Here is a 23,207-nt window from a genome sequence, read left to right on the forward strand (position 1 = left end):
GTTCGTTGGGTTTCTGACTTTCTGAACAGATCTGCCTCAGCCTCTCATTGTTTTTGCTGAAAAGAGAAAGGCTTCTGTTGGGCCTCCAGCTCAACTCTGATATTGATCCATTACTTCCATTTTGGGCCTCTTATTAAATTCTATCCACTACCAATGCAATGCAGCCTCCTTTTCTTTTCTCATCTCTCTCTTCTCTCTCTCTCTCTCTCTCTTTTTCTTCAAAACATTAAATTTACTTAGCCCATGTCCACGCCCTACCAAAAAAAGAAAAAAAAGTAGGAGAAAAGATCCAAGTCCAACAAATAATTTTATCCCGGAAATCCAGTCCTCTCGACTCGTGAGTACTGAAATTGCTAAATGCCACAGACAGAGACAGAGAGTGACATTTGGGAACGGTAACAGAAACAAAAGTTGTTGCTGAGTTTTATTTATTTCAAATAATAATAATAATAATAATAATAATAATAATATTATTATTATTATTTGCTATTACTGTATTCTGCAAGTATATTATGTATATATATACTTTAGATTTTAGAAAAACAAAAATGTATTGTATTGTTTAATTTTATGGAGTACTGAAAAAAAAAGTCTTTTTTATTTTTTTTTTATAATCGGAAAAAAAAGTCTTAGGGGAGAGAGAGAGAGAGAGAATTTTATATTAATAGTAATAGAAAATCAGAAATACGACTTTTTTTATTTTTATTTAATTTATTATTAAGCTGGGGAAAAATAAGGGGAGTGAAAGAGAGAGAAGGCAGCGAAGAATGAAACCCTGGGTCTGGGCCATTAGGAGTACATCGACCACAACCACAACCACAACCACTACCACTCCGACTCCGAGCGCTACTCTTGTTTGTAGTACAACAACCACACTACCCTCACTCCCATTGCTACTGCCATTAGTTTTAGTACCATCCTTACTGATTCGTCGTTATAAAAAGTCAGCTTCAGCTCCAGCTCAGGCTCAGCTGCTGCTGCTATTGCTATTGCGGCTACAGCTAAAGCTAAGCAGCATCACAAAAGCACGTCACATTTTGCACAAACAGCCACAGCCACAGCCACTATGGGCAATTGCGGCACTAGAGAGGAATCTGCTGTTGTTTCTCATGCTCAAGGTTACTTACTTGCTTACTTCTCTCTCCTTTTGCTTTATTAATTATTACTGCTTTTCCTCACAATTTCTCACTGAGTTCAGATCTACTCCTTGCTCTCTTTCATTTCTACTCTCTCTAAGCTCAATCTTCATAATTTCTCCCTTTTTTTTGCCCTAAAAAATGTTGCATTTTAATATTAATTCAAGTAATTATAAAACAGTAGCACTTGGTATGAAAATTGTTCAATTCAAAGTGCATTATTTTGTATTTTGACCTTTGAGAGATGTAAAATTGGAAGCAGTTCCTCAGCTCCACATGTTACCAACTCACGGTCACACCGACAAGGACAAGAAGCACAATCGGTCCATATCAGATCTGAGTGATCCTTCTTCAACCCCTCGCAACTTCGAGGACTCCAGAAAGAATGCTCTCCTCTACACTCACGTTATTGCCTTCACATTGTACGAGCTTGAGACTATCACCAAGAGTTTTCGCTCCGATTACATTCTCGGTGAAGGTGGTTTCGGCACTGTCTACAAGGGTTACATTGACGAGAATGTCAGAGTTGGCCTCAAATCCCTCCCCGTTGCTGTTAAGGTTCTCAACAAAGAGGGCCTTCAGGGACACCGAGAGTGGCTTGTATGTCAATGTCTCAAAGACTCTCTTCTCATATTGTTATGCTTATTATTATTATTATTATTTACATACATGTATCTTTCATTCGTATTATTATCATCATCTGCTGCCTGCTATCACAGACCGAAGTTAATTTTCTCGGCCAGCTTAGGCATCCCAATCTGGTGAAGTTGATTGGATATTGTTGCGAGGATGACCACAGGTTGCTCGTTTACGAGTTCATGTTCCGGGGCAGCCTTGAGAATCACCTCTTTCGAAGTATGCAACATCTTCTTTCTCTCATTCTCTTTGCAGATTTCTATACTACTCTCATAGGCAGTAAACCATAGTTAGCTGTATGTAGCTTTATCAAACGCAGCAGTGTTCTTGCAACTATGAAAACATGTTCTGTGCCCCTAATTCTTACTCTCTGTTTCTCTGCCAAATACAGTTCTAGGATTTCTACTTTTGTTTTGCTACATTTTTGTTCATCTTCTAGACTGAGTTAGAGCGTAACAAAGATAATAATAATAATGTGTGGCAGCTACTTCTTTTTATGACTGCATTGTCAATATTGCTATAAAATTGCTTGCTTCAATGCACTCAACCTGATGTAAACACCTGCACTTGAAGGAGAAGGTGCATTATAAGAAGTTAGATGACATGGTTGATAGCTGAAGTTTGAGAGGAGACTGGAGAGTGAGGTAATACTGTGGGGGAAGAAGACTAATTTATAGATATCTTGTTCTCATTCCCTTCCTTAGGAGACCTTAATTGAGTTCATTCAATTCAACCCTTTCTTTTGCTCTGGGGAGCGTTTTTGTTAGTTTGGGAGGGCATAGCTAATGACATTCTGTCATGCTACGATCCTGTTATCGTGAATCATTTAGAGAATGGGCGACCTATAAGAGGATATTTTAGTGGGAATTGTGGTAGGGCAGCAATTGTCCTAGTAAAAAAAGAGCAATATGTGTCTTGCACGATTTGTGTGTGAGAATGATGCCCCGTGGTCCATAAGAGGTCTGATCATAATTGTCAAAGAGATTAGCGTATATTCATTTTGGAAGGAAGGAGCTGTCAATTTATTCTTTTATTACATTATAAGAAGAACTTCATTGTTGTTGTTAAAATCAGTCCTTGAAAACCAAGTGGCAGTTATGAGATAGGTTATATAATAGGAAGATATCACTGACCCAATTCACCCAAAGAGCTAGTCTGTATTGATGAAATGCAGCCTGTTCAATATCAATTGAATCAAGCAGGATAGGCACAACAATGAATAAGACAGGATAAAACATAACTAACTAAATAAAATGAAGCAAGTAAAAAATAATAATACTTTTCAAAAACAGAAAACAAAAAAAGTAAAAAGAATAGATTGGGTTTGTTGGATTTTGGGTTTGATCTTAAGAAAAAGAATTTCAAGGTTCATACATACCTCCCTTGACAGAGAATCAGACCACATGTAAGTGAGTTGAAATTTATTAGAGCCTCAAAATGCTTAATTTTCAAAGGAAGACTCTAATTCCTAAGCCTGAAAGACTTGTATGATACTAACGGCTCAAGACTGTGGTTCTAGGTGTTGGACCAGTGAACTAATGGACCTTGTTTCTCCTTTGTGGAAAAATGATGCAATGTGTGTGAGATGTATATATTTGAGTTCTCTAAGCAACTGAAAGCTCCTTAAAAGTTTGTGCATTTGATCAAGCTATTCCAAAACGCTTTTAGGGACCACCAAAATTTCCATATTTGGTATCAAAGTCATGAACTGCCTCTGTGATTAAGTGTTTTAAAAGGGGGTTTCCACAAGATGAGCATTATGTACTGTCAAAGGTAGCAGGTGCATGGCCCAAGGGGTTGGTACAATCTGTCAGTCTCCAAAATTTAACCTCATCTCAGGGCACCAAGCCAAGGCCCTCAACATTTCTAAAGAGCAATGATGAACTGAACCCTCATCACTGTGTTTTACTTGTTTCATAAGGTTTCTTTGTTAGCTATCCAAAGTCCTTGTGAACAGTGTTAGATATTTTCCCACTACACTTCCCTTCTTATGTAATATGATCTAGCAACATTTGGGTGCTACTTCAGTACTTCTTAGTGTAACTGATGAAAAGTTTGATAGACATATGAGCCTGATCCTTATTTTCTGCTTGATCTTTGTGAAACTTATGAGGGAAAAAAATGCAAAAAAGTTCCCTTGGAATTTGGGTACTTCCCTTCTTATGTAATATGATCTAGCAACATTTGGGTGCTACTTCAGTACTTCTTAGTGTAACTGATGAAAAGTTTGATAGACATATGAGCCAGATCCTTATTTTCTGCTTGATCTTTGTGAAATTTATGAGGGAAAAAAATGCAAAAAAGGTCCCTTGGAATTTGGGTCAATTGCTAATTGATCCTTGTACTATCATTTTTGTATTATTGACCCTTGAGGTTTAAAAATTGTCCAAATTGACCCCTACATCTCAATTCTGTTAACTATAATTGACAAAAAATATTCATGTGTTGCACACATATTTTTGTCAAAATGAATTTTTTTTTTTTTACTATAGTAAGGTGGTCATGTGCACACCATGTAACCATTTTCTGTCAGTTATAGCACAAGGGTTGGTTTGCAACTTACCCAAACCCAAAGGATTCTTTTTGCATTTTGGCCAATATATGAAGTACATAATATAAGAGAGCATCAAAAGCCAACCAGGTTAATCTAATATGTGAACTTTTATGAAAGGGCTCAATCTACTAATAAATATGTTAAAATATTAACTTTTTGGTGCACTTAAATAGATTATTGGTGACACTGCTGCTGGCATTTGGTGACTAAATCTTTTTATATTTATGAAAATAGTTATATTTGCTGTGCCAATTCTGCCTGTTTTGGTTCATGAGTTTTTGATGATTTATTGGGGGGACGATAGTGCTAATCAAGATTTGTTATATACTTTTCTGACAACATTATGACATTTTACTTGGTTTCTGGCAATAATTTCATTAACTAAATTTGATATGATTTTTCCTGAGGGCTTCAGAGGCTGCTGTATCATTATCGTGGGCCACAAGAATGATGATTGCTCTTGGAGCTGCAAAAGGGCTTGCTTTTCTTCATAATGCTGAAAGGCCGGTTATCTACAGGGACTTCAAAACCTCTAATATATTATTGGACTCTGTAAGTGGTGTTTCTTTTTTTCCCCTCCCTCCTTTGTGGTTCATGAATGTAGAAATTCTCTTTTACCATCTTTCTTGGCCTTTGCATCTACAGGATTATACAGCAAAGCTTTCTGATTTTGGGCTTGCTAAAGCTGGACCACAAGGTGATGAGACCCATGTGTCAACTCGAGTAATGGGAACCTATGGTTATGCTGCCCCTGAATATGTGATGACTGGTAAGGTTTCTGCATATCTCAAAAAAGCTTGATTTGTCAGAAACTAATTGTTCTAGGAATAAGAAGTTAGAAAAACTTTTTCTATGATTGAAAGATTAATCAACTGAAAATTGAAGCCAACGAGCTCCAGCTCAAACAGCATCTCCTCCTCCCATAAAAATGGGTGGAGGGTAAGGTAGCGGGTTCAAAACCTATTGGGTGCATGTATGAACTTCCCAATAAAAAATAAATAAAAACTGGGAATTGGATTTGGATTTGGATCTGTCTTTTATATTCAATGGTGGAATGACATTTTGTTGCAACAGTTCTAAGAAATGATCTACAGCAAGGTTATTTGGAGTGGGGTGGCTGGTGGGTGCCATATTGTTATTAGTACTCTTTAAGGCTTGTATCGGATCAATACAATTCTTTTTTCTTTTCATTGCTCTTATTGAATTACAATAGCAATGATTTTGTATGTTGTGTCTAGTTTTCATGAATTCTATGCTTCAGGAGTATTAATTTGTGTTTGCGGGCTTTTCTGAATGAAGTCTATATGAAATGAGCAGGGCATCTGACTGCCAGGAGTGATGTGTACAGCTTTGGAGTCGTTCTTCTTGAGCTTTTGACAGGAAGAAAGTCTGTTGATAAGACAAGACCGAGCAAGGAGCAGAATCTGGTAGATTGGGCCCGGCCAAAACTGAATGACAAGAGAAAGTTGCTTCAAATAATCGACCCAAGATTGGAGAATCAGTACTCAGTAAGGGCCGCACAGAAAGCCTGCAGCTTGGCATACTATTGTTTGAGCCAGAATCCCAAAGCAAGGCCCTTGATGAGTGATGTAGTTGAAACTTTGGAACCTCTACAAAGCTGTGGTGATAGTGTGAATGAATACTCATCATCATCAACTGTTGGTGGCGGTGCATTTGCCATGGGTGGAATCCCAGATTACCGGATGCATCACAGGTTTGTCAATAATGTTGGTCCAGGTGCTAGTTGTCGATCTCCCAACCCAAATTGTTCCCCTGGGGGACCTGCAGCATGCAGGGTTAGATGAGAAATCTGACCTATCTGTATTCTTGTTTGGTGTGCTTTTCCTCCCAACCCCCGTATTGAGATGACAATATGGCTTTGTTTGCGTCTTTGTAATTCATGTACATCGTATCCTGGTGACCCCAAGCCTTTGTTGATTATTTTTCTTCGGCTTAGTGCTGTATCAGTTTGTTGTCGCATTTGCTTACCAAACGGGAATTGCCATGTGAAAAGCTATTTTACCGTGTAAACATTAGTTGCAGAATTGCGAGGTGAATGCCAAAAAATGTATTGTGCCACATCCTTATCATCATTGTCATGATTATTGTTTTTATTTTTTGGGTAAATGTCATGATTATTGTTATTATTATATTTATGAGCTCCATGCTAGCATGGGCTCAGGTGAACCGATAGTTATTGACGCTTTTTGAGTGGGCTTATCCTGACAATTTAGTAGAATAGAGCTGGGTTAACTTTTTAAATTATTGGGCATTGGCCATCAGCATCTGAAAAAGAAGTGCCCATATAAAGCCTGAAAACTTGAGTTGTCTGGTCTCGTGGTTGATTCCCCCTTATCCCAGGAGGCAAAAATATCCATTATATTGCCCCACTTCCCCAACAAACCTATTCTCCACTACTCTCCACCATACAATTCTATTAAAACACTATTATCTCTCTCTCTCTCTCTCTCTCTCTCTCTCTCTCTCTGTCTTGTGCACTTGTGTATGCCTGTGTGTTCATCCGTAAGCCATGGACAGCTTCACAATTAATTACAAGTCATTATTGTTACTATTCATCTTGGTTCAGTTCATCATCATTCCAGGTTAGTCATAGTTGTGATTTCTGAGCAAGGCTCCAATTCAATCTCTCTCTCTCTCTCTCTCTGATTTCTGAGCAAGTCTCGAATTCAATCTCTCTTGACCCAAACATAGGGTCAAGGTTAGTTAAAATAAATTATATGCCTGCAGGATCCTACGCGGAGCTGATGCCAAATGAGCAATCAACCGCAATATTACAGCCCATGGGTCCAAGCAAGTACCAGCTGTTCGAGGCTAGTTCTCATGATGCACGACGAAGGCTAGCACCCTTTCAGCTTTGTTTGCCATGCAAGTGTTGCGCTGCTGCCACCAATACCAGCTGCACCACCTTGCCTTGCTGCTTTGGTATCGATTGCCAGCTTCCCAACAAGCCTTACGGAGTTTGTGCTTTTGTGCCCAAGAAATGCGACTGTATCTCTTGTGCTGTCTAACCTTTCCGTCTTCACCTTCCAATCCATCCTCTTATCACCTCAACTCTCCCACGTAAGCCCAACTGGTCTTGGAACCCCTAAAAAAAAAAGAAAACCAGTTCTAATATCAAATCTGCTATGTGCCGGTAGACAAACCATTTCACAAACTGTACTAGTTTTTTGAGTTTTTATATACTCGACATATCTGTTACCAAAATTTAACTTGAACATCTGTCTTCGATGCTGTTGCTAAATATAATCACCCTCGTATACTTGTTATTGTTGTTACTTATTAATACTATGTTGAATTGCGTACGATCATCCATTACATTGTCATCTCTCATTTCTATGTACATGTTTACTAAAATCACTACGAAGCCTTTGGAGTTTGAATAAGTTGTTCCATTACTTTATAGATGCAATTGACATATAATATAGCTTTATGCTCTATAGCAATTCTTATGGTATTGTATTTTTCGTTTTAATATGTAGCTGTAGTTCACATGCAAAATATATGTTCGCATCTCCTATAATATATATATATATAAGGCAAACTTTTATTTTCTAATTAGGTTGTTTTATAAATGTTGGTTGGATTAGATCAATATAGTTAATTAATTATTGTACGGGCATCAGGTATGGGCCTGTAAAATCAAATAATTGAAATTGTTTCAAATTGTTTCCAAGCCTTACCTTACACGATTCAAGGCATTTTCATATATAGGAGAGTTTGTTACAAATTCAAATTGTAAATACAGTTCAGATATACAAATTCGGATATACCTCTTGCTCATCACATATGATTCTATCTTATCCTAATCCTATCTCATACAAATTCAAATATGATTCTATCTTATCCTAATCCTATCTCATCACAAGCCTAATTCTATCTTATCATATTTTATTCAAATATGATTCAGATATACAAAATCAAATACGGAACAGCTGCTATCCTCGGCAACTACAGCTGTATCTTTAACACGCCCCGCAAGCTCAACGGTATGGAAGATATATTGAGCTTGGTTCGAAGAAGAGCAAATTGGAGGAAGACAAGGGCTTTGTAAAAATGTCAACAAGCTGATCTCGGGTAGACAGAAAATGAATGAGAAGTGAACCATCAGCAACCATATCCCGAACAAAGTGAAAATCAATCTCAACATGTTTTGTGCGGGCATGTAAAACAAGATTTGAGGATAAATAGGTCGCACCAATATGATCACACCACAGGACAGGGGAACTAGAGATAGGAATTCCAAGCTCAAACAAAAGGGTACGCAACCATTTAACCTCAGCGGAAGGATTGGCAAGGGCCTTGTATTCAGCCTCTATGCTGGATCGAGCCACTGTCTGTTGCTTTTTACAACCCCATGAAATAAGATTGTTGCCCATAAAGACACACAAACCTCCAATAGACCGCCGATCATCACGACATCCAGTCCAATCTGCATTAGAGAAGGCTTGAAGAATATTGAACTTAGAGCGGTGCAGTTGCAAACCAAAATGAATAGTTAGCTTAAGATAACGTAGGAGACGTTTGACAGATTGCCAATAGATGTTAGAAGGGCGATGCATAAACTGAGAGAGTTTGTTGACTGTGAATGAAATGTTAGGACGGGTGATGGAGAGATATTGCAAAGCCCCAACGGTACTTCGATATAGAGTGACATCAGAAAGAAGATCCCCCTCAAAAGCAGATAAACTTGTGGATTGAGCCATGGGAGAGCTGACAGGCTTTGCCTCAAGCATATTTGTCTTCCTCAAAAGATCAACAATGTAACGTTTCTGAGACAAGACAAGACCTGAGGAGTTTGGTAGAACCTCAACACCAAGGAAAAAATTAAGATTACTCAGATCCTTAATGGCAAAATTAGTCTTTAGATGACAAAGAAGATCATCAATTGAGAAGAGAGACGTGAGAACCAAGCTCGAGGGGACTGCTTCAACCCATAAAGAGCTTTCTTCAACTTGCATACATGTTTAGGAAATTGAGGATGAACAAACCCAGGAGGCTGAGACATATAGACATCTTCAAATAGGTGTCCATGTAAGAAGGCATTCTGAACATCGAATTTTCTAAGAACCCAGCCTCTTGAAACTGCAATGGAGAGAACCATTCTGACAGTGGTGGGTTTCTCCAAAGTCAATACCAGGCAATTGATGAAAGCCCTTGGCCGCCAAACGAACTTTATAGTGCTCAACAGAACCATCGGCATTACGCTTAACCCAAAATACCCATTTGCATCCAATGACATTGCGAGCAGTGTGAGGAGGAACCAGAGCCCATGTTTGGTTTTTTAGCAAGGCATCAAACTCGGCATTCATGGCTGCACGCCAATTTGAGTCTTTCACAGCAATGGGGAAACAAATGGGTTCAACAATGGGCGCCTTATCATCAGTGAGGAGAGCACGTGGAAATGGATAGCGCACGGTACCATCGGTGAAGGGTTTGGGTTTGGTGATGGAGTTTTTGGAGTGAGTGGTCATGGGATGGGTGGTTTGAGGTTCAACAGATGTGGGTTGATGATCGGTGTGTGTGGGTTGACACTCGGCGTTTGGGTTTTGAGGGAAAGGAGGGTCGGGGTGTGGGGGTTGAGGATTGGTGAGTATGGGTTGAGGGAATAGAGGGTCGGTGAGTGTGGGTTGAGAGAATGGAGGGTCGGTGGGTTGAACATCAGCAGGGGAATTGTTTTGGAGTGGTGAGGGAGGCAGAGAGATATGAGAGGGAAAGGTTTTAGGATGGGGTAAAGGAAATGAAGCAGGGGCTTCGGGTTGGGCCTGTGAGGATGTGGTTTGGGCCGAAGTGGTAATTGGGGTAGAATTGAAGGCTGGCGGCACAACAGAAAGAGGAGTTGCTGTATGAAGCCCAGAAGAGGATTGTACCTGACCTGAAGCAAACATGGACCTAAAATTTGTGGAACAAGGCCTAGCAAAGGGAAAAATATCGGGCAAATCGGCCCAATACCGCCTTTTTCAAAAAAATTTAGGCAAAAACACTGTTTCAGAAATAATTAGGAAAATACCACTTTTTCCAGTACTCGAGCTTGGTGAGCTCGAGTACCGAATTTTATAGTTCCACCGTGACATGCCAGCGTGGCATTTCAGATTTAAAAAATGCCACTTAGTACTCGAGTTTGGTGGACTCGAGTACTGTATAATGTGTTACTCGAGTCCACTAAACTCGGGTACCAATCTGGATTGGCCTCCATATAGTGAGCGCATAATGCCATTTGATACTCGAGCTTCGTGGACTCGGGTACTTTTAACACAGTACCCGAGTCCGTGAAACAAGAGTATTAATCTGGGTTGGCCGCCATTTATTAAGTGTATCATGCCATTTGATACTCGAGCTTTGTGGACTCGGGTACAGTGTTAACAGTACCCGGGTCCACGAAGCTCAAGTATCAATCTGTGTTGGCCTCAATTTCTGGAGTGTTTTAATCATGCAGCTCGAATCTTTACGTCCATTTGATTTTTAGTGAACATTTTTTAGTGCTCTTTATTTAGAAAAGAGTTAATGAGGTGCTGCCATTTCCAGGCTCCCGGGTTTGTATGGGAAGACATCACATAATGGAGAGTGGAGAAGTGTAGGAGAAAATCTCTCTAAGCTGTGGTGTGTAAGCTAGCTTTAGGATCAATCTATGATATTTGGCATCGGAGAAATGCAATTATCCTTGGAAAAGGCATTTTGAAATATGAAGGCTCTCTCTCGAACAGAGTCATTGCAATACTTGGAGTTTCAGCTTGAAGATTTTGCAGTGCATTTCTTAAATGGGGTTTGTTTAGATTTTGGTTGCAGGTAGGGTGGTTTTACAAAGGCTACCTCTTCCTTATGTGTGTTTTTTGTCCTTTACTGTGACATGCAATTGTATAGCTGCTCTTTACTAGGACTAGGAGTTGTTTTGGTCTGTGAGTTGAGATAGTAACTGTACATTGTTTTTTAGTTTTTAGTAGTTTATAAATATATTTCTCATTCATCTTTAAAAAAAAGCATCGAAAGGAACATCTAGAATGCAAAAAGCGATTTCAAAGATAAAACTAACATATGCATGGCTGATCCACATCAAGATTATCACATATCTTGCAATCTTCTTTGTCACACAATTCCTTTTGGCTAAAATGATGTGAATATAAAAATCCATGTAAGAAAAATCACTTGCCATGGAAGATAATTGAAGTAAGAAAAAGGATTCTGTTAAATGAGTAACGTATCTTAATTGACAATACTTAGTCAAATTTTTAATAGATATGGACTTGAATGAGTAGTGTGTCTTAATAGCCTACTCTTATCTTGCATTTAATGATCAATTTCCTAACAAAAAGGGACTATAGGACCAATATGAAAACAAAATCAAACATGACGTGCCAAAATGAAAATAACCCCAAATTTTAAATGATAATTCTCACACAAAAATAAACAAACATTAAATCTATTCTTAGGAAAAATCCAATCCATATTCTCTAAGAATCTTCTCTTTTCTTGTAAGAATCTTCTCTTTTCTTATATGGGAGGACCCTTGGACCAAAACCACCAATCCTTTGCAACAATACCTATTTGTAAATTTGAATACGTTTTTCTCAGTCCACTCCTCTTAAGTGCCTTCTCAAAGAATGTCACGGTGTGGAAAATTGACCACATAGTTGTTGTCTCAGAGCACAGGCGAACTAGACCTAGTGGTTCAGACAAATAATTATTTTGCCACTCAAGTTGTGTCCACTGTTGGCTCAACGGATTTAGTAACCATGCCAAAACTTCTTGCTGCTGCTGAATCCTGCACCAATTTTACAAACTCACAATAATAAGAAAGACATACAAAATCACACATATAAACACAGGGTCAGTCACTATAAGCAAGTAATTACCCAGCAGTAGAAGCCATTACAAGAAATGCTTCCCCAAGAATATTATGTTCACCACGGAGCAAACAACCTTCTCTTTGCATATGCGCCATGGTGTCTGTTAAATCCTTTACAAAGAGAACATTACAAAGTGAATAAGATACCAGAGATGAGCTCTTAGGTTCTTTTTTATGTGGACACGGATGATTATATAACTTTATTTTCCTTATATGTTTATGGGGTATTAATATGTACAAAAGAAGCATGAATAAGCATTGTGTGTAGGAGGTAATTGAATTTAGAGTATGTTACTTCTAGAAAAATGGTCAAGTGATTAATTTCACCCTTTCCTATAAACTTAAGCTTTTAGAATAAGTAATAGTTTATCATGGTATCAAAGTAGTGGGTCCTAAGTTCAAACCATGCCTCCATTCTACCTCTCATTTAAAATTTTAAACTTTTGTAAGTTGAGCACCACTTATTGAGAAGAGTTTGGGTGCACACATAAAGGGGGGGGGGGCGTTAGAATAGCAGTTGCATATGCTCATTATGCAGCATGTTCTAGTTTGAAACCTCTGGACCTGGGCTGTGAATTACAAACAAGTAGATAAAAGAACTCACCTTCATGTGAGGCAGAATACTTTTGTCAGCAGCTTTGGCTATTCAAATAAATGATGTACATATCTGCAACCTTGCATACCATGCAGTACTTGTAGAAGGATCATGCCAAGTGAACTTGATTTAAATTCCATGCCTCATACGGTTTTCTTTACAAGGAATTGAAAAGGAAAATGACAACTAAAAGTTGTAGACAACCTTAACAACAAAAGGAAGTGAGTTTAGGAGCTCAAATAGCTTATTGATGACACTACCAACTGCAGCAGGAAAATGCTTCAGAAAGGGACCCAATGCATCTAAATAGTGCCCGAGTACTTCCACAAGTGCTGGCTCGGTCCATTTCAAAGAAAGAAGTTGCTGGAGTAAACCTTCAGGTCAAGCAACCAAAATGATTTAAGGAGTCCAATATATATAACTAAAAACTAAAAACTCTAATAGGATGAAAAAAGTTCGCTAAAAAAAACCTTCAAATATTCTACAGAGTGCAAGCTGAACTTCAGAACTACCCCCTCCAAATTCATTTGATCCATCAAAAATGGATATCACAATATTTTCTAGAGCCAATTGCATACTTTCCATCACAGGTAACTCCTGAAATTTAGAAAAGCAAGTACATAGCAAAAGACTGTCATTTATGACATAGGCATGAAGTGATGTTAGGAATCTTGCAACTACAGAGAGAGTAAATCCTATAAACAAATGTTTAAAACCAAACCTGAGCAGGCATTTGAGAAAGCAAGAGGAGTTTGATGATTGCAATAGTTCTTTCAGAAACTTTGGCAGCAGCTATGAGGGGCTTGTAAGAAGCAACAAACCTGACCAACTCCAACTGCATTAAGAGATCACACATCATTAAACAAAACCCCAGAAAAGAAAGATCAAAAAGAGAGAACCCTAAGACCTTTACCTGTATGGACTATCTGAGACAAACGATGTTAGTCCCTCTGACCTCCCCTAACAAAAGGTAACTACCTAAAAGGACATAACATCTCACTCTTAGGCCACCCTATGGATTTAATCATAAAATCAAAACAGAGGGGGCAAAAAAGCCATTATATAATGCAAGAAGTAAACTACTCTTCTTTTTTCCTTGCCTTTCTTTTGTTTTTATTATTATAAACTATACAAATAATCCCCTCTAAAAAAATTGCAATTGCATGGCTGTGGCCAAAGCGAGGCTGCGGACATTTCTAAATCCCAACTTATAACGTACTATGTTGATGACAGTGTTTAAGTGTCAAATTTTTCTATTGCAAATAAATGATCCTAACTTAATGGAACTTTGATTATAGAATGATTCGTTATATAAATAATAGAGCAAATATAGAGGGGGAGGAGGGAACCCCTGCTAGCATACACCCCTAGTCTTCTCCATGCCACTTCACCATTTTTTTCTTTTTCTGTTTGAAAAAGACTTCCATTACATCTAAGTTGAAGTTATCAACAAAACCTAATGTATAGGACTAGAACATCCTTAGAAAGTACAATTCACACCTGTTATGACTGTATGAATACCCGCCCCCCCTCCCCTGGCAGGGGGACCCTTCTCACAGCAAGTGGACCTAGGGGCAGTGCCTGGTGTGGATGCCTCATCACAGGACATATTTGTGGAAACCTCGCCCACGCCCACAACTGCACTAATAGCAGTGCACCACCAATTTGATTGGCTGTCTTCTCTGATGCCTTACAGAGGTGTCTATATAACCAACTTAGTGTTGCACTACCCCAACTATAATTCTTTCCATTGCTGATTGAATTGAAAAATTGTAGATACATGATTGAGAGCCGTTCGCCAGACTTGTCTATAAACAGTATACTACCCAACATTTGGAGTATGTAAAACCGAGCATACTGTTGCACACGCACCTCATGGCGTCAGCAGGAAGAGGGTTGCAAAACTGCTCCTCCAGCCATTTGGCTTTTATCCTCGGCCCTTCCAACACTGCAGTGTTCTTTTTTGTACCAACTGGTCTGTCCGGTGGAGGGGGGTACCTAGCAATTCAATGCAAAAGTCACGCTAGTTGTCCATATGGGTAAATCCTACCACTGGCAAGCCATGTACAGGTACCCCCATGATGACCTCTATGTCTTGTAGCGTGATAGTCATCTCATCGTGGGGCAAGTGGAATGAGTGCGTCTTTGGCCGCCATCTCTCCACTAAGTCCATGATCAGTGCATGGTCAAGGTCCATATGTGGGACCCGAAGTAGCCCATCTAACCCCGCATCTGTGATATAAGTGGCAATCCGTGGATCTAACCCACCATCAAATAGACCTTTATCTCAGTGACGACAAGTCAGAACACCTGGCACTTCCTGCAAACAAAGCAGCTTAGTATTAATAATAGCATTCACTAACCACGTAATAATTACACTTCAAACATAAATGCCCAAAATCTTTCTACTACATATATTGACTACGATTTTGGACAGAAGTGCATACCTCGCCTGCCAAAGGAGCATCCCAAAGCAAACTTGAACGATGCATAGGTTGCCTCGTCAAGACAGTCCCTATAGAGGGTCCTGCTCGATGTGGGTCCATACCTGACATAAATTAAAGGTGATTAATGGCCCATTAGCATATTCATCAAATACCCATAAGCTAAATCAAAATGATAGCATCTCATTGATAGCATCTCATTGAATATCTTTTTGTGGCAAGTGAATATCTTTTTCACCTGTGAAAGCTAAATCAAAATGATAGCATCTCATTGATCTCTTGTTGGCATTGTCAGAAAATCAAGGATCTTAGTTAAGATTTAAGTCACATGTAATTGGGGAAAAAAAAAAGTTTTTATTTACAGTTGCGTGTTTCTATGGTAAATTGCCCTTATGTTAGATTATAATTTTTTTTGTTTTCTTTTAGAGCAACCTTCTTGTACCATATGAGTGTGCAGCATTTTAGAAAGAGGAATAGAGGATGCAAGAATGTTAAAAGCTATAGCTTAATGATTTTAAAGATGATGTATTCATGTACCCTATTATACTTGGATGCATTATAGGTCTCTTGGTCGTTTGTATATATGACGGGTTTTTTAGAGAGCAGGTGAGACAGCAATCCAAATAAATTATTATGATAGTATTCAACATCCTGGTTTGATATTCACTGACATGCCAACATTTGGAGGGGAAAGCCTATGTTTTAGGTGCTGCTTTAATAAAGGTTTTCCTTTTTTTCGCCATTACTTTTTTCATCCTCAAAGCATTAGCATGATGGTCTAAAATCATCAAGCTTTAATATAAATATTTAGAAGAGCATATAGACCATATCAATATTTGTTCCTGTTGTTTCAGTTGTGGCTTTACTAATAATAGTAGGAGTTAAAACTTAAAATCAAGAGTTTTTTAGTTATTCAAACACAACTTTTCCTATCAAATATTGAAAAATTCTTTTGGCCATTTCAAGTCCAACCACAAAAGCTAAAAACCTAGAAACCTAGGCATGTCATTTGCAAGATATTCAACTTAAATCACAGTTTGTGGAATTTACAATTGTAAAACACCAACCATCATCAAGGATGTTAGATTACATGATTAAATTCACAATTGCTAATCCTTATAATCTTAAACAGAAGTGTAATTTAAAAACTCATGGAAAGAAAAAAAAATTTACCAAAATTGCTAATTTTTGAGTGCGAGAACGCCGCCGATGAGATGCGCTTGTCTCCGGTGGAGTGGGTGCGAGGTCGCCGGCGAAAGGAGAGATTTCTGCCGCCGATCAAATGGGCTTGTCTCCGGTGGAGAGAGTGCGAGGTCGCCGGCAATGAAATGGGTTTGGGGTTTGTACGTTTTGGGTGTGGAGAGTGAGAGTGTGTCTAGTGAGTGAGAAATGAGAGATTAAATTTGAACTTTCACCGGTTTTAGTGAGCAATACTCGAGTTTCATGTACTCGGGTACTGTGTTAACAATACCCGAGTACATAAAACTCGAGTATAATGGGCATCATATACACCAAATAGATGGTGGACAATCCAAATTAGTACTCGAGTTTCAAGAACTCGGGTACTGTTAACAGTACTTGAGTACATGAAACTCGAGTATCAAATGGCATTATCCCATCAAAAGCTGGCGGCCAATCCAGATTGGTACCCGAGTTTAGTGGACTCAGGTACCAGATTATATAGTACTCGAGTCCACCAAACTCGAGTACGAAGTGACATTTTTTTAATAGAGATTCCATGCTGGCATGCCACGGTGGAAGTATAAAATCTAGTACTAGAAAAAGTGGTATTTCCCCAATTATTTTCGAAATAGTGTTTTTTGCCTAAATTTTTTTAAAAAAGATGGTATTGGGCCAATTTGGCCAAAAATATCCTTATTGAAGAGCACATCTCTGGAAAAATAAACACGACCTGAAGGAAGAAGTAAACATTTATATCCTTTATGAAGTAAACTGTAACCAAGGAAGACACACTGAGTTGAGCGTGGTTGAAGTTTGTGAGAATTATAAGGACGTAAATTAGGCCAACATTCACAACTAAAGACACGCAAGAAAGTATAATCAGGTGCTTGAGTGAACAATTTTTCATAAGGGGATTGATTTTGAATTGTGGAAGTTGGAAGTCTATTTATCAAACAACAAGTTGTTTGAAATGCATCTTCCCACGTCCTTTGATTCTTGGATGATGAGTCACGGCCTACTGAAGGGGAGGAGCCACTACCATGACCACCATGTGAAGGTCCTCGTCCTGCAAAATTGGCCCCTGCAATGGAAAGGTCCACAGTTGGTTGTTGATTCTCAAGTCACAATTCATGAGCCAATAGATGCCCATATAATTCATCAATAGAGAAAGGATCAACTCTTATGGTCGCAAATGTAACAAAGGAATCATATTCAGATTCTAGACCAGTTAGAATAAATGAGATGATTTCAAAATCATTCAAGGCATGAGCAGTAGCAGCAAGTGTATCAACCAGTGTTGTAATTTTGATGAAAATAATCAGCAATTGAGGAATTGCCTTTCTTCAAAGTGGCTAGCTGATAGTGGATTTGCATTGTTCGAGCCCTTGACTGAGAGGTAAACATTCTCTCTAAGGTTTACCATACATCCCGTGATGTGTTGAATTTGACCACATAAGCCAAAATACGTTTAGAGAGGGAGGATATTATGGCACTGAGAATCATCTGGTCTTGTAAATACCAGTGACCAAAGTTTGGATTATGGATGACTTGGACGTCTCCATTGGTTTCAACAGTAAGAGATTAAGGTGGAGCGGAAGTGCTTCCATCGAGATAGCCATAGAGATGTTGCCCCTTAAGACAAGGAACAATCTGAGCTTTCCATAGTAGGTAGTTTTCAAGGATAAGTTTGTTGGTGATGAGATAGTGAATAGTCGTAAGTGAAGTGGGTGAAGAGGAAGTAGCAGTGTTGACAACAGAAGTTGATGAAGACGAGGAGGCCATTAAAAAAAAAGGATGTATGTCACCTGATACCATGTAAAATCAAATAATTGAAATTGTTTCAAATTGTTTCCAAGCCTTACCTTATACATTTCAAAGCATTTTCATATATAGGATAGTTTGTTACAAATTCAAATTGCAAATACAGTTCAGATATACAAATTCAGATATACCTCTAGCTCATCACTTAGATACAAATTCAAATATGACTCCATCTCCTAATTCTATCTCATCACAAGCCTAATTCTATCTTATCATATCTTATTCAAATATGATTCAGATATACAAAATCAAATACGGATCAGCTGCTATCCTCGGTAACTACAGTTGTATCCTTAACAGGGCCCAACCCATTAGCCTCTGTATGCCTGAGAACTATGGGCCCAGTCGCAGATTGTGAGTCTTATCAATCTGGAAATCAATAGCAGGTCAAAGACTGAATTGATTAGTAACGATAGTGCCTTGGGGGAAATTGCCTGTCGAGCACTGTTTGGCAGTAGTTGTAAGTTTTAAGATAAGTCACATTTGTTGCGAGAAGTGGGCCTCATCTGGTTAGGAATATATCCCAGAAGGGCCCAACCAACATAAAAAGCCTCTCCCATCATCATGATAACTCCACTAAGGGAAGTTTATAAATAGGAGCCAAAGGGGTGAAAAGGGGGGTTGGAAAATCTGGAGAGAGAGAGATTGATACACTAGAAGAAAGAAGAGAGATATAGCTAAAGGGGAGGGAGCTCAATATGTAGTCCGACACTTCACGAGTGATAGGCCAAGAATGTATTGACCCCTTGTGATAAATTAATTGATTAATTAGCCGAGTTAATTAATTAATCCAATTAACATGCAAAACACGTGGTAGCGCAAAAAAATCACTGACTAAGTTAATATGCAGCGAAAAATAAAATTGACACGATGATTTGTTTGCAAATGGTGAAAACCTCAAAGGAAAAAACCCCATTGGGTGATTTTAAGGTCACCACTCCCGAGAATCCACTATAATCACAACAAGTGATTACAAGTAAAGGAATCTCAGTACTTTATACCAATCTACAATTGAACCCTTACCCCAATACACAATTGGACTTGTTTTGTATTGACAATCTCTCATTTTCAATGAATGACTCTTAATACATGACTAACCAATAGATGCGCGGATCCCAGTACGTGACTTAATTACCAACGTGAGAAAGATGTTGGCTACAAAGTTCTTCAGTTCATCAACACGATGAAAATTACGAAGCTCCTTGGTCACAAACCAACGGCGTACAAACACAGTAGCTTCTTCAGGAGAAAGATGAACTAGGGAAAATTTTGTCTCCAGTCACAATTTGTATGAACAAAGCTTTGCTACATACTCGCGCAATTGTGTTGCCTTTGACGGCCCTTAAAATAATCATTATATATGTTTAAGGTTATGAGAAAAGAAAGCCTAAACATGTACACACGGATTGGCGTGAAATCAGATCTGAAAAACTGATTTTCATAAATCTCGATAGATAGGGTATCTATCGAGCAGCTATCGAGCAGCTATCGAGCATCGGGCTAAAGCAGCATTTTAAACCTTGATAGATGCTATCTATCGAGCTAGTTGTTGAGATTTAAAAACCAACACTTCTTCACTTGTTTCTTGAATAGATTTGCATGGCTTTGGACTTAAACTCTTGTTCCTTGAAGTATTAAACACATCTTAGATCTACCCAATTACAAGTAAAGTGCGTTTTTTCAAAGGATTAGCCAATTCTAAATGACATATGTTCTTAACATGATTCACATATGTCCTAACAACGAAAAACACATAGAGGGGGATAATATTTTAGTTGGGCCACAAACTCCATCACTTGGGCTATTAGATTAGCCTCAAAAGGTTTTACCATTGTAGGAAACTCTTCACCCATCTTAAACAGATAAATTGAGAGCCCAAATTTAGAGTTCATCAGGCATTTTGGGCCGGGCTACCATAATTATTTTTTTAATTGATGGGAGGATCAGTGTTTGTTGAACCCAATAAATAATACATGTTGATTTTATGTTCACGAATATGACCAAAGGAAAAGTTCAAAATTTTTACTTTGTTATCTATGCCGGAAAGAGTTGGTGGTCGTGTCACTCTTTTGTCAGGTGGTGCACTTGTGTGGTGGTGTGCCACTATTTTGAAAGCAGAAGCTAGCCACAGATAAAATACGCTACATTTGAGGATGATTATGTTTACTTTTCATGAAGATGAGGATGATTATGTTTGCTTTTCATGAAGATGGATTTCATCAATAGATAATTATACTTAAAAGGAAATATTTATCATCTAAGGAGTCTATGACAAATTGGTTGACTGGAAACAATTATCATCAAAGGAGTATTTTCCTCATATAGTGAGTTAGAGGACATGGGTTATAGAAAATTATGCTTGGATTTGAGATTGAAAGGAGTTGTTTGAAAATAACGATATCATAACCAAGATATTATGAGGAAAAGTAGTTGGATGTCTTAATGTTTGTCTTTTGTTTAGAGGGTGCACACTATTCTTTTCTCTATGAGGAAGTGATGCTTGTATAAACTTTTAGCTGTGCATTTAGAGTATCGTTGAAGAATAATACCTTAAAAGGTGATGGCTAGCCTATACATACTTGTCTTGAGAAACATGGTTCTACTCTATCTAGCCCTCCAAAGGAATTTGAATGGTTATCTCATTTGTTGCTAGTAAATGAAAGAGATTTATGGAATGTTGTATGGTCGAAAGAATGGGCTTATTGATCAAAACCAAAATCATAATAGGGGTTGTTTTTTTTGGGTGGGAATTAATTAGTGCGTTTTGGTATTTCCTTATTAATGGAGTCTCTTCAACTATTAAAGTGAGCTAGAGCATTCACAATGGGAATGCTAAATGCCATATGCTGCCTCTATTTAGCATTTGTCTCTCAAAAACCTCCACCATTAGGAATTGTAAAAAAATTTTCAATACTGCCACAAGGCCATCCTACTTTTATGATGGCATTGTAAACTATTGTATTTTTTTTTAATCTGTTTTATTATTTCTCTCTCCTCTATGTCAGATTCATTTTCTTTCTCAATTCTCTCTCTTTCCTCATCTCAATATTTTGTCTCCCTCTCTCTCTATGAATTGCTCTAAACTCTCACTCTTTCTCTTTGTGCTGGTGGTTAGGCCTCCACGCCGGTGTGTGGGTCGTGGGTTAGTGGATCGGTGGGTTTGGAGTTCTGTTTTTTTTTTTTTTTTTTTTTTTTTTCCTGTGACCGATGCTTAAAGGAAGAGGTGGGTGTGGCTGAAGTAGGTCATGGGTCTTGGCTCTCTCAAGTCTAGTGTGGGTCTGTTAAGTCCAGCGTGGGTTTGATGAGTTTGTGGGTGTAAAGTTATGATTTACAACTATTTTGTGTTGGCTTCAATTCCATGCCAAATTTGATTATAATTTTTCAATATTTTGTACCCTGTATTTTATATGGGATTTATTTGTAAGGGTTGTGTGTAAGAGAGAGAGTGTGTGAAGACTCAAGGCAACATTGAAGACTAAGGAAATTTTCGTGGGTAGCTCGCGAGTAGCCTTCTAGGGAAGTGAAGCATGTGCTCAGCACATGACTTGAATGCGAAGAGTCATGACATATGGTGACAGCTGGTTTTCGCGAGTGTCTCGCAGGTAAGGCATTCCTGTGAGATACCCGCGAAACATTTAGTTTTACTATTTTGTCATATCTATTCCACTACATCCTCATACACACTATATATACCCACATTACCCACATATTGAAGGAGTGCTTTTTAGGAAGAAAAACCCTAGCCACAAACTCTTGAGAGTTAGAGATTGTCATACCCACAATCCTCTACACCATCCATTGTGGTTTTCCTTAACTCCTACCACTCCATATCCAAATCCTTTAAAGGTTGATAGCCCAAACACTTACCACACACATATTGAGTGTCAAGTGAGGTTTTGGTGTTGCTGAGAAGTATTGGAAGAAGCTAAGCTTTGGCGGATGCAATCAGGCGTATTACGGGATCCAAAAAGCTAGACAAGACACGGTTCCGAGAAGCCTTGTTGGAGTAGGAGCTTGGAGGGGTTAGGTGCACTGGGTAAATTAGGCTTGGAGGGTCTCTTGCTATTCATGTATTCCAACTTATTGTCTAGTGGATCGATTTATTGCTTGGATGGCGTCAGAAAGGATTTTCGCCGAGTTTTTCAGTTTCCTCTTCGATAACACATCGGCGTGTTATCTTGTGTTTGCATTTCTCTTCCCTACTCTTTTAGCTTTCATTTTACTGCTATGATTTTCAGTTTCCCTCTCTTCCCTACTCTTAGAGTAGTTTTATTGTTTGTTCACTCGCATTTACTCTATTCCGTACTTAGTTTAAGTTAGAGTAAAATCAACCGAGCCGTAATCTTTAAATTTGGGGTCTAAACAAGCTTTTGTATTTTAACACAAATTCGAGCTTTCAATTGGTATCAGAGTGGGTGCACTTGCTGTGGTTTCATTACCTAAGTGCAATCCAAGACCCCTTTTGTGATGGATCTATCACAATCTCTCAATGCTCTACCATTCTTTGATGAAAGCAACTATGCTTTTTGGAAAGTCAGTATAAGAGCATTCATTTGCGCCATAGATGACTCCGTATGGGATTCCATTGAGAATGGGTATATTAGACTCACGACAGCCAAGCCCGAATGGGACAAAGCAGCTCTTGCTTTGGCAAATGCCAATAGTAAAGCAGTTAATGCTATCTTTTGTGGTATTTCTACTGATGAATTTCACAGGATATCACATGTAAAGACCGCCAAGAAAGCTTGGAAAATTTTTAAGACTACCTATGAGGGTACCAAGAAAGTCTAGGACATAAAGCTACAAATGTTGACCACTTGTTTTGAAGAGCTCAAGATGAGTGACGATAAGTCATTTGATTCATTCTATGGGAAGCTCAATGAAATCGTGAATACCAAGCTAAATCTCGGTGAAAAGATTGAGGATGCTAAGGTGGTGAGAAAAATTTTGAGGTCCTTACCGGAGAGCTACCGAGCAA

General features: G+C 38.5%; 2 protein-coding genes, 1 long non-coding RNA gene and 1 other non-coding gene across 4 annotated transcripts; 2 read left to right on the forward strand and 2 right to left on the reverse strand.

Annotated features, from left to right (window-relative positions):
- Window positions 1-699: 699 nt before the first annotated feature.
- Window positions 700-6,405, forward strand: LOC142609326 (putative serine/threonine-protein kinase PBL8). The gene is made up of 6 exons (XM_075780897.1): window positions 700-1,118; window positions 1,399-1,736; window positions 1,856-1,991; window positions 4,742-4,878; window positions 4,972-5,095; window positions 5,644-6,405. The coding sequence occupies exons 1-6, from the start codon at window positions 1,067-1,069 to the stop codon at window positions 6,129-6,131; spliced, it is 1,275 nt and encodes a 424-aa protein (XP_075637012.1). The 5' UTR covers window positions 700-1,066; the 3' UTR covers window positions 6,132-6,405.
- Window positions 6,406-6,506: 101 nt separating this feature from the next.
- Window positions 6,507-7,613, forward strand: LOC142609327 (uncharacterized). Its single transcript, XR_012839579.1, has 2 exons — window positions 6,507-6,929; window positions 7,075-7,613. It is a non-coding gene; the product is annotated as an uncharacterized LOC142609327 (long non-coding RNA).
- A 4,047-nt stretch (window positions 7,614-11,660) lies between these two features.
- Window positions 11,661-12,893, reverse strand: LOC142609396 (protein HASTY 1-like). The gene is made up of 3 exons (XM_075780975.1): window positions 12,792-12,893; window positions 12,195-12,298; window positions 11,661-12,103 (listed from the first exon to the last, which is right to left on the reverse strand). Exons 1-3 carry the CDS (start codon window positions 12,795-12,797, stop codon window positions 11,833-11,835), a joined length of 381 nt encoding a protein of 126 aa, XP_075637090.1. The 5' UTR covers window positions 12,798-12,893; the 3' UTR covers window positions 11,661-11,832.
- A 4,641-nt stretch (window positions 12,894-17,534) lies between these two features.
- Window positions 17,535-17,673, reverse strand: LOC142611468 (small nucleolar RNA Z247). The gene has a single exon (XR_012840051.1). It is a non-coding gene; the product is annotated as a small nucleolar RNA Z247 (small nucleolar RNA).
- Between the last annotated feature and the right edge of the window lie 5,534 nt (window positions 17,674-23,207).

Source organism: Castanea sativa, chromosome 9, assembly GCF_040712315.1.
Source record: "Castanea sativa cultivar Marrone di Chiusa Pesio chromosome 9, ASM4071231v1".
Classification (NCBI taxonomy): Eukaryota; Viridiplantae; Streptophyta; class Magnoliopsida; order Fagales; family Fagaceae; genus Castanea; species Castanea sativa.